This window comes from Lycium barbarum, chromosome 2 (assembly GCF_019175385.1).
Source record: "Lycium barbarum isolate Lr01 chromosome 2, ASM1917538v2, whole genome shotgun sequence".
Lineage (NCBI taxonomy): Eukaryota > Viridiplantae > Streptophyta > Magnoliopsida > Solanales > Solanaceae > Lycium > Lycium barbarum.
In genome coordinates, this window is record NC_083338.1 from 138,432,336 (window position 1) to 138,444,847 (window position 12,512).

The following is a 12,512-nucleotide window of genomic DNA, read 5'->3' on the forward strand; positions in this document are numbered from 1 at the left end:
CTTAAGAAGTCACTTTTTCAATCCAAATGGGCTCATAGAGTATTAGGGCTGTTCACGGTTTTGGTTAAAACCAAAATCAAATCAAAAATTTAACCAAACCGAATAAAAAACCCGACATTTGATTTGGTTTGGTTTGATTTGGTTTTAAATTTTAAAAACCGATAATATTTGGTTTGATTATGGTTATATTAAAAAATAACCGAATAAATAACCGAACCAAACCGATAAATTATATACATAAATTTTATAAGTATTTATATGTATAATATTAGTTTTTCATAAATAATTATAAATATTTTATACCTTTTAATCATTAATTTGATTTTTAGTCTACTTATTTCACATGATTGTTTAAGGCCCATGTTTTTAAGAATATGTCCAAGCCCATGTCTTTAAGTCTTTTAACTCTTTAAGTGTTAAGTGTAAACCTACTAACAGAAGCTCACGTTAGAGTCTAATGTCTTTAACTTAAAGTTTTAGTCTTTCTTTGTTAGCCATTTGCTTTTAGGTTTTTTTTTTTCCCGAATTTATACCTTTATTTTTTTTTTTGTCTGAATGGGTCCTAAACTTCTAATATTTTTCATATGAAAAGGACAGAGGTTGTAGATTTGGAGGTTCCTATAGAAGATACTTCAGTAACATCAACATTTGTTGCAATTCAAGCACATGGTAATGCCTTAATACTTCTTCCGTGGGTAATCCTCCTAAAAGGCAGAAAAGAACAACTCTTTGTAGTCGAGACCCTAGCCCTGAGGATAATGATAGAAAAACATCTGAAGTTTGGGATCATTACACAAAGTGTTTTTAATAAAATGGGAGAGTTGAGGACAAAATGAAAGTATTGCCCCAAAGTTTGGGATCATTACACAAAGTTTTTTTATTTCATATATTTTCATTTTAATTTTAGGTAGTCTTTATGTTTAATTAATATGTATGTTTGTAACAACAACTAAAAGCTCCTATGCTCTACTTTATTTCCAGGTATGTGTATTAAGATGACAAAAATGGTGCAGCCACAACTTAGTTAGTGTTTAGCTCTATATGTAATAGTTTAGCAACTTTGGGTAACTTGAGTATGACACTATCACTAATAGTGAAAATATTTCTATGATGTATGTTCCACCTTAAACGATAAATAAAAGTTACCGTTTGAACAAAAAAAAAAAGACACGTCTTTTTCAACTTTTTAATGTTTTACTGATAAGTCTCATGGCTGCTAGTCATAAACCGAAAAATTCAATCAAACCGAACCAAACCGACAATAACCAAACCGGTGGTTATTATTTTATTTGGTTTGGTTATGGTTTTAGACATTTAAAAACCGACTAAATTGGTTTGGTTATGGTTTTAATCAATAACCGACCCAAATCGAACCATGAACACCGCTATAGAGTATTATAACTCTGGAGTTCGAACAAAAAAAATAAAAGAATAATATACTAATGCAGGTTCAGAAATGTAGTGCCGTCTTCTCTCTCGCCTTTTTGTTCTCTTGAGTGAACTTCTCTACTCCCATCTTCCATTCTTCATACTTCCTTTTCCCACCCTTGTTCAAACTTCAAGAAGGCACTATCTTAATGTCTCCTTAATTTTAATTCTCGATAATCAAATATAGCACGAAAGCAAGAGATGGCTTGAACTCAGAATTGCACAAAAATATAAAGAATATTTTTATGTAAATTAAACTAAAAAAACCAGGAGACGTCATAATGGAAGAAAATTGGAACAAAATGGGAAAACAAAAACGTGATAAAAAAAGACTCCATCCAAAAGTGAAAATTTGGCGTTAGATACTCATCTATCATGTATTTTATGAAATCAAGGTTGCGGTAAATTTTGTGGATACTCAGAATCTGAACCGAGAAAGTTTAGTCTAAATTATATGTTTCTTGTTCAATAGTTAAATTGTACAAGTGGGATACATGGTTATTTCAGCCAACTGATTAGTTTGATTAATAAAAAATTCTTTAATTGTCAATAAAAGAATGTACGTTCGATAAGAATAGTTTATGATGTTCTTCTCATATTATTTTAAAAAACGGACAATAGAGGAAAATAACGGCAAAAAGAGAGTACCACTCTTCTTCTTTAATCACCATCCAAACACCCCGTTCTGTTGCTCAACCACCGGTATTCTTTTGTTAACATATATATATATATATATATAGCCACCGTCTGACACCTAATTTATCTTTTATCACAATTTTTGGCAACTTTCCCCCGAAAGAAGAAACAGAGTTGACGAAATTAAAAAACACCATTACAAAGTCCACATGGAAATAAGGTTTTAACTGCTATTCCAAAATAAATAAGAGAAAGGGGAGAAAGGCGTGTTTCAAAATTCTATCAAACGGCAAAAACGCTTGTCTTTTCGGTTTTCCCATTCTAGGGTATCGTATATAGAGAGACTTACAGAATGAGTCACCAAAATGGCGATCGTTTCATCGACTTGCAAGAGTTCCCTGCATTCCACTGACCCATTGAAGACCCTAACAAAATATAAAAGTCACGTCTTTAGATTTCATACAATCCTTTTTCTTCTTATTTAAAAGAGAGAAATAAAGATTTAGTAGAAATTTCAATTTAAGATTCATAGTAAGAAGCAAAGAGTACATGAAAAGTAAAATCAAAATCGGTAGCATACCTGGTAATCAACATGCTTGACGATTGAAGTATGACTTTAAGAGTCAAACCATACAAACGCTAATCTGTGGGGTCCATCCCCATTATTTGATAAGGAAAAATCTGCAAAGGAAGAATTTGGCACCGGCCAAATTGCAACTCTTTTCAAAGATAGTTGCAAATGGTTGAATTTGGCACCGGCCAAATTAAATGCAAGTGAAGACTTTTGCATAAAAGTGATGTCATTGATGACATAAGGAGGAGCAATTCATTCCTATAAATAGGCAATTTATGGTTCATTTGTAACACACCAAAATCATTTGCTATACACCAAAATCTCAGACAATACATCTGGGTGAGAGCAAAGTGAGGTATTCCATAGACTGTAAGAAAATAGTCTGTGAAGAAAAATAGAGTGTGAGTGATATTGTAGTAAGGTGGGAAAAATCAAAAGAGTGTTTTTATTTTTGAGTGTGTAGTGGTCTTTGGAGTATTTATACTCGTGACTACACAGTGTAAAATTCCTTACTATAATGATATCAGCTGCTCCTCTTGGCCGTGGTTTTTCCCTTATTCAGAAGGGTTTTCACGTAAAATCTTGGTGTCATTATTGCTGCATTTTATTCTTGCTGATTTAACCATAAGTTAGTGTTCCACGTTTATCACTGATACCGTGAATATTATTTTTACGGGTCAATTTTATTCCCAACAAGTGGTATCAGAGCCAATGTTCTGTCTGAGTATGCTCTGTGGTTGCAGCACAGTCTGAACTTCCACATCAGAAAAGAATTACTTTGGTCTTCGAATAAAATAGTATTTATATTTGTGATAAACGATGGAAGCCAACACTAGTAGAATGGTTACTTTGAGTGGCGTAAATTATGCCATTTGGAAGGGCAAAATGGAAGATTTGCTCTATGTCAAGAATTTTCATCAACCTGTCTTTGGAAATAAAAAGCCTGATAATAAATCAGATGAAGAGTGGAATTTATTGCATCGGCAGGTTTGCGGCTTTATTAGACAGTGGGTTGGCGATAATGTGTTGAACCATATTTCTGGAGAGACACATGCTCGGACCCTATGGGAGCATCTTGAAAGTTTGTATGCTCGAAAAACTGGTAACAACAAGATGTTTCTGATAAAGCAAATGCTAGATTTAAAATACCACGATGGTTCCGCAATGACAGATCATTTGAATATTTTTCAGGGGATCATGAACCAGTTATCTGCTATGGGCATTAATTTTGATGAAGAAATTCAAGGCTTATTTCTACTTGGTTCCCTACCAGATTCTTGGGAAATTATTAGAACTTCATTATCAAATTCTGCTCCGGATAGTGTGATCTCTATGGATCTTTCCAAGAACAGTCATTTAAATGAAGAGATGAGAAGAAAATCTCAAGGTTCCTCCTCATCAGATTTCTTGGTGACTGACACTAGGGGGAGAGGCAAGAATCGTGGTTCTCAAAATAGATAACATCATAGAAGCAAATCCAGAAGCAGACTTAAAGATATTGAGTGCTATCATTGCGGGAAGAAAGGGCACACAAAGAAGTTCTGCCGGATTTTGAAAAAAGATAATAGAGAAAAGGAGGAAAAGAAAGAAGATGGCAATCGTGTTGCCGCTGTCACTACAGAAGATCTTGTTACTGTCCTTGATGCGGATCTGATAAATATTGCTTGTGATGAGTCAAGCTGGGTTGTGGACAGTGGTGCCGCATCTCATGCGACATCGAGGAAGGAACTTTTCTCATCCTATACTCCGGGTGACTTTGGAACTTTGAGTATGGGTAATGAGACTGTATCTAGGGTGGCTGGTGTTGGAACGATTTGTTTGAAAACTAGTATTGGAACTAAACTAGTTTTAAACAATGTAAAGCATGCACCTGATGTTCGTTTGCACTTGATCTCTGTTGGTGTTTTGGATGATGAAGGATATGTCAGTACCAATGGTGCTAGAAAGTGGAAGCTTACTAAAGGTTCCATGATTGTGGCTCGTGGCGAAAAGCATCGTGGTCTATACTGGACTACGGCCTCTACCTGTGTTGATATGGTGAATGCAGTTGAGAGCAATAGCTCTTCAACGTTATGGCACAAGAGGCTTAGCCACATTAGCGAGAAAGGACTAAATGTTCTGGCCAAAAAGAAATTATTGTCAAATTTCGAAAGTGCTAAATTAGAAAAGTGTGAGCACTGCTTGGCTGGAAAACAAAATAGAGTTTCTTTCAAGTCTCATCCTCCTTCAAGAAAGACAGAGTTGCTTGAGTTGGTGCATTCAGATTTATGTGGTCCAATGAAGACAAGGACCTTGGGTGGTGCACTTTATTTTGCTACCTTTATTGATGATTGCTCAAGGAAACTTTGGGTCTACGTCTTAAAGACTAAAGACCAAGTGTTGGGTGTCTTTAAGCAGTTTCAGGTTTCAGTTGAAAGAGAAACTGGAAAGAAGCTGAAGTGTATTCGTACTGATAACGATGGTGAATATTGTGGACCGTTTGACGAATACTGCAAGCAACAGGGTATCAGACACCAGAAGACTCCTCCTAAGACTCCTCAGCTAAATGGTTTAGCAGAGAGGATGAACAGGACCTTGATGGAAAGAGTTAGATGTTTGCTTTCTGAAGCAAAGTTGCTGAATTCCTTTTGGGGTGAGGCATTGTTGACCGCCGCACATGTTATTAATCTATCCCCTGCGGTTGCTTTGCAAAGTGATGTTCCAAACAGAGTTTGGTATGGCAAGGATGTTTCCTATGACCACTTGAAAGTGTTTGGTTGCAAAGCTTTTGTACATGTGCCTAAAGATGAGAGGTCAAAATTAACTGCCAAGACAAGGCAGTGCATCTTCATTGGTTATGGCCTTGATGAGTTTGGTTACAAGCTATATGATCCAATTGAGAAGAAGCTCGTAAGAAGTCGTGATGTTATCTTCGTGGAGGATCAAACCATTGAAGATATTAACAAAGCGGAGAAGATAAAATCTTCAAGTTCTGAAGGTTTAGTTAATCTTGATCAAGTTCCTCATACAAATGCTGATGAAGTTGGTGGGCTCGATGACGATGGTGATGCCCAGAATCATGTTCCAGATCAGCATGTTGATGATGATAACGATGCTGCTATTGATGAAGTAGATGCTTCTACTCATGAAGTCGTGGATGAGCCAGATATTCCACTTAGAAGGTCTACTAGACAGCATGTTCCTTTTTCCCGTTATTCACCTAATGAGTATGTATTACTCACTGATGGGGGAGAACCTGAATGTTATGAGGAGGTCATGGAAGATGAGCACAAGAATCAATGGATTGAAGCCATGCAAGATGAGATGAAATCTATGCATGAGAACCATACTTATGAGTTGGTGAAATTGCCTAAGGGCATGAGAGCTTTGAAGAACAAGTGGGTGTTCAAAGTTAAAGCCGAAGAACACAGCTTGAAGCCCAGATACAAAGCTAGATTGGTTGTTAAGGGATTTGGTCAAAGGAAAGGTATTGACTTTGACGAAATATTTTCTCCTGTCGTGAAAATGTCCTCCACTCGGACAATTCTTGGTTTGGCTGCTAGTCTTGATTTGGAGATTGAGCAGATGGATGTGAAGACTGCTTTTCTTCACGGTGACTTAGAAGAGGAGATCTATATGGAATAACCTGAGGGCTTCAAGGCAAAAGGTAAAGAAAATCTTGTATGCAAACTTAAGAAGAGTCTATATGGATTGAAGCAAGCTCCCAGACAGTGGTACAAGAAGTTTGAGTCTGTTATGGGGGAGCAAGGCTACAAGAAAACTTTTTCAGATCACTGTGTGTTTGTACAACGATTTTTTGATGATGACTTTATCATCCTCCTGCTATATGTGGATGATATGTTGATTGTAGGCAAGAATGCTTCCAGGATTGACGAGTTGAAGAAACAGTTGAGTAAGTCTTTTGCAATGAAAGACTTGGGTCATGCTAAGCAGATTTTGGGCATGAGAATTACTCGTTCAAGAGATGAAAAGAAGCTTTATTTGTCGCAGAAAAAGTACATAGAACGTGTACTGGAGCGCTTCAATATGAAGAATGCTAAGTGGGTGAGCACACCTCTTCCTGGTCATCTGAAACTGAGCAAAAAGATGTGTCCTACAATAACGGAGGAAAAAGAGAGAATGGCCAAGATTCCTTATTCCTCTGCCGTCGAAAGTTTGATGTATGCAATGGTATGCACTCGACCAGATATTGTTCATGCAGTCGGTATTGTTAGCAGATTTCTCGAAAATCCAGGGAAAGAGCATTGGGAAGCTGTGAAGTGGATACTCAGGTATCTAAGAGGAAGCTCAGATGAATGCTTGTGTTTTGGAGGATCAAATCCAATTCTGAAGGGCTACACAGATTCGGATATGGCAGGTGACCTTGATAATAGAAAATCCACTACTGGATATCTGTTTACTTTTTCAGGGGGAGCTATATCATGGCAATCGAAGTTGCAGAAGTGTGTCGCACTGTCTACAACTGAAGCGGAGTATATTGCGGCTGCTGAAGCTGGCAAAGAGATGATATGGCTCAAGAGATTCCTTCAAGAACTTGGATTGCAGCAAATGGAGTATGTTGTCTATTGTGACAGTCAGAGTGCAATAGACTTGAGCAAGAACTCCATGTACCATGCGCGAACAAAGCATATCGACGTCAGATATCATTGGATTCGTGATCAGGTAGAGAACGAACTGTTCCAGGTCAAGAAGATTCACACGAGTGAAAATCCTGCAAATATGTTAACCAAGGTGATTCCCAGAGACAAGTTCGAATTATGCAAAAGAACTTGTCGGCATTAACTCTATCTGAGAAGACGGAAATGCCTCCTTCAGTTGAATGGGTCTGGAGGGGGAGATTTGTGGGGTCCATCCCCATTATTTGATAAGGAAAAATCTGCAAAGGAAGAATTTGGCACCGGCCAAATTGCAACTCTTTTCAAAGATAGTTGCAAATGGTTGAATTTGGCACCGGCCAAATTAAATGAAAGTGAAGACTTTTTGAGGTATTCCATAGACTGTAAGAAAATAGTCTGTGAAGAAAAATAGAGTGTGAGTGATATTGTAGTAAGGTGGGAAAAATCAAAAGAGTGTTTTTCTTTTTGAGTGTGTAGTGGTCTTTGGAATATTTATATTCGTGACTACACAGTGTAAAATTTCTTACTATAGTGATATCAGCTGCTCCTCTTGGCCGTGGTTTTTCCCTTATTCAGAAGGGTTTCCACGTAAAATCTTGGTGTCATTATTGCTGCATTTTATTCTTGCTGATTTAACCATAAGTTAGTGTTCCGCGTTTATCACTAATACCGTGAATATTATTTTTGCGGGTCTATTTTATTCCCAACATAATCTCCATTTCAAACCTAAAATACTTTGCTGCAATTTCAATCCATGAATACAATGATATATGTATAAAAATTAAGATACAATTTTTTATGCAAAGATGTTAAGAAAAGAGTGACATGAAGGGGGAAGTGTTTACCTAAATTTTGAGGAGAGATGGATAAAAGTTGCTTTCACTTACAATTTAAATGATTGCTAAATGGGGAAGTAAGCAGTTACATAGGAAGAGGAGAATATATAGCAAACTGACCGGATGCATCTCTTCGTTAATGAGGCGAAACGGTTCAATCTTTAAATGAGTGTCTTTTGGTTTTTCTTTTTGGGTTTTTACTATAAGCTGAAGTAAAAAATGATGGGAGAAAAATAAAAAAAAAATGAGAAAAAAGAGAAGTCCAAATCCTAACTCAGGTGTCACATCACCGGGCCTATATCTCTCCTTTATATATATATATATATATAGATTTTGGGATCCAGGTGAGCTAAAAGGAAATGTAGTTGCTATATAACTGGTTCTCTGTATAAGGTTAGGCAATTGTTGTTGAGTAGTTTCTGGTTCTCATCCCCATTCTAGCTCTGAGCTTCATCACCCTTCTATGGTTAATCTCTGTTCTCGTCCCCATTTTTTTCCTTCGTTGTCCTTGTTATTTCCTTAGTTTCATTACAATTAGTTCGTTGTTTCAATATAATCAAATTACTTGGCTATCAGTTAGTGTGCGTGTAATTTGGGTTTATAACAGACTTCTAGAAAAATTGTGACAACCATAATGAAACAGAGAAAGCACTAATGTTTCAAGGCTCCTACATGTGTTGTTACAATGGTTTTGTAGCCCTTTACAGATTTATTTTAGTTTTATAACCCTTTTACAGGAGTTCTTCATTTTTTACACATAAAAGAACTGAAAAAAACACATAAGAGAGCTGAAAAAGATCATTTTCTTATATTTAAATTGTAAGAGGACAAGAGATCTCTTTTTCCCGGTTTAAAGTCTCATTTATGTCATTTGTCACGATTTTATCTATTAAAGAATACATACCTCCGGGAGCGATCTATTCGACTATCGTTGAAGAAATATGCACTTAACTGTGTAATGCATTTGTTAATTGAAGAATTTACTCAGAGGGGCTTAGCATCTTATGAGACAATAGCCTTTGGAAAAGCAATAAGACATTCGATCCAAAGTGATTTTAAAATGTACTATCTTAAGAGTTGTTATGCAATTTAGATCATACTCTGATTTTTCTTCAAATAAGCGGTTATTGGATAATTAACTTACAAAGAATTAATTTCACTTGTGTATGACTAATGTTATGAAATCCTGAAAATTATTAGGATGACAATAACAATTTGATAAAAGTAAATTTGTGAATTCACCAACACCAACTACTCATTATTGAAATGTAAAAATAATGATTATAATAACAGATGGTAGTATTAATAGTTTAGTGCTAATGAAATCTGATACTAAAGTTTCGGTTGTCTCATCAAGAAAATTAGAGGGCAGTTAATCACTTAATTTTGAGGAAATTAGTTAAAAGGGGTCTTTACAAAATGAATAGAGGTATATGACCCTCTAAATACATGGGCGATTCTGAAATAACACAGAGGCGATCTGTTATATTTTGTAGAGGGTTATTTAATCAATTCACCCGTTCATTTTTTAGAGGGTTATTTGCAAGGCATAGTGTACCACATAGGGACCAAAAAACATACCTCGATGTAGCAAGAAATATTTTTCTTTTACCATTAGATCATATTACAATATAACAAAAGAGGGAAACAATAACTAGAAGGATCTAACAAGAACTCAAAACAGCAAATTAAAAATATGATCAAGATTAACCACCTAATGTTTGAGTAGAATTTCGTTTATCATTTTATCCATATTCACATAAGATGATCCTGTTGATTTTTCAGCAGCTTCTTCAGCCAATTTCTTCCATTCCATGGCCTTTTTCTTCATCTCTTTGCCTTTCTCGCCGACCATCAACTCTCTCACAAGACTTTCAACTTCGTCCCTTTTCACATTATTGTCTATTTCCATTCCAATTCCCCATCGCCTGCAACAAAACCAACAATTTGTCTGCTGTTCTGCGAAGAATGGCCAACAAATCATTGGCACCCCACTGCCAATGCTTTCGAGTGTCGAACTCCATCCACTGTGAGTCAAGAACCCTCCAATTGCGGGGTGGCTAAGGACTTGTTCTTGCGGGCACCAACTTGTTAACATCCCTCTTTCTTTAGTTTCTTCTACGAACTCGGGTGGAAGAATTGCTTGTTCCCCTGACACAATATCCGGCCTTATGATCCACAAAAATTCCATCTGGCTATCAGCAAGTCCCCAGGCGAATTCGATAAGTTGAACCGGAGTCATGACAGTGATACTCCCAAAATTGACATAAACGACAGAATTTGGTTTCTTGGAATCAAGCCAGTCCAGACACGCCATATCTTCTTTCCAAAGATTTGATCCTAAGTCCTCCAAATTCTTGTCATCGACGTGTTCCATAAGAAGGTGCAAGGGCCCAATGGTGTAGATCGGAGGAAGAAGTGTTTGAAGTGATTCAAGAACTTCCCTCTCTAATGACTCAAATGTATTGACAACAATCGCTGAAGCCAGTTTGCTTCTCCCAGTTTCTTGGATGGCGTATTTGATCATGTATTCTTCTGGATTTGCAGTTCTAATGAAACTTGGAAGATCCCTCAAACGTATTCCTTCCATGCCCTGTACCCAATTCAAAGTTGTCTCCAGATACCCATTTGTCAAGTAACTTTCATCTGCAACTTCCCAAGATGATAAACCAAAGTTCAGACCCAAAGATAATAAAAACCAAAGTTAAAGCCCAAAGATACTTCAAAACAATTAGGCGATGGCTATTTTAAAACGGGAAAAAGCATGTAAGAAGGCCAAAAATAGTCCACTATCTTTTGGTTTGGACTTAAACTCATGCATATCATGTTACTTGGAGCACTAACAATCCACAATGTTTGCCAAAGTGGTGCACTTCTAGTCTCTCCCCAAATGTTCCCTTAAGTTTTACCAGAGATAATCGCAAAAAAATGATCATAGTCAGGCCTAAACTGCAGAACATCAGAGCTTCTTCACCAAAATTGTCAATGGGAGTTCCAAAAACTTGATTCATCTTTCATTATTTTTTGTAGTTCATTTGCGCTACATAGGTGATCATTTTTCTTAACTGGTCAAGCCTTCCGAGACAAAAAAAAAATAAGTTGCCAAAAACTATATGTTCAACAAACATAAAAGAGAGGAAACTAGAGAGATACTTGGATGAGAAAATAGGATAACATGGAAATGAGAAGAAGAAACAAAATTGTGCTCCAAATTTTTAAGAAATCTAATGACCATCTTAGCAGATAGCTAATAATTTGCAGGTAAAATGAAAGAGTAGCAGGAATAGAGTCATAGAGATATGCTATTCTATGCTCTCGCTCAATGTCCACCAAGATCTGTATGTAAACTTGTTGATATAATCCTTGTCCGTGCATATAGTACTAGTATAGGTCTTACAAAGATAAATTTTGGTGAAAGAAGCTTTATCTCTGTCAATGGGATGTTTGGGGAGAGCCCAAAAGTGCACCAGCTTGGCAAACATTGTGGACTGTTAGTACTTCAAGTAAAAAGAATATGGATAGTTTCAAGTTTAAACCCAAAGATAGTGGGACTATTTTGAGCCTTTTTCCTATACCTTTAAGTGGAGTATATCCTTTCTCAACAAGGTCGCGGTAATGCATATAAGCTAATAACCCACAAGCACTTGGGGTCCAAAAGAAAACTTCAGGGATGCCCAAATCTTGAGCAGCAGCCAGAGTGAAGCTCATTGAACCATCGGAAATGATGCACGAGACAGGTGACACATTAGATGAAGAAGTATTATTGAGCTCTGTAAGCAACTCTTTGAACGGACCTAAACAAGTAGTGGTAGTGGATTTACATAGAGAAGGAATGTCTTGGGTGGCATCAGGGTCACATGGTGGGAGGCCATCAGGAATGGTCTCGAATCGAAAAGATGGCAAGCCCTTGAGGGCATCGGGACCTCGAGACTTAAGGAGACGCCTATGGTTGTGTTCAGTGTTGACAAAGGTGATATGAAAGCCCTTGTGATGCAGGATTTTGGCCAACTTTAACATTGGGCTAATGTGGCCTTGGGCAGGATATGGTATGCAAACTGCATGAGGCTTGTCTAAATTTTCAGCACCAATGGGACACATTTTTTTTCGTTTATCCCTTATTGGGTTTCTCTCAACTAGAAGAGGGAGAGATTGGTACTATAGTTTTGCAAGAGGAAGAGAATGCTCTTATAAACTATGGAAAAAGAGTCAAAATCTTAAAATATTTTAATATTAGATGTTAAATTAAGCACTATGACATAATGGCCGGCCTTATTTATTTTGTCTGGTACAATTGTTTTGCAAGAGGAAGAGAATGCTCTTATAAACTATGTACAGAGTCAAAATCTTAAAATATTTTAACATTAGATGTTAAATTAAGCACTATGACATAATGGCCTTACTATTTATTTTGTCAAAATCTGC

The 12,512-nt window shown here is 36.7% G+C and overlaps 1 protein-coding gene across 1 annotated transcript; it reads right to left on the minus strand.

Moving 5' to 3' along the window:
- Positions 1-9,688: 9,688 nt before the first annotated feature.
- Positions 9,689-12,230, minus strand: LOC132627540 (7-deoxyloganetin glucosyltransferase-like). Its single transcript, XM_060342937.1, has 2 exons — positions 11,666-12,230; positions 9,689-10,736 (listed from the first exon to the last, which is right to left on the minus strand). Exons 1-2 carry the CDS (start codon positions 12,186-12,188, stop codon positions 9,805-9,807), a joined length of 1,455 nt encoding a protein of 484 aa, XP_060198920.1. The 5' UTR covers positions 12,189-12,230; the 3' UTR covers positions 9,689-9,804.
- Positions 12,231-12,512: the final 282 nt, after the last annotated feature.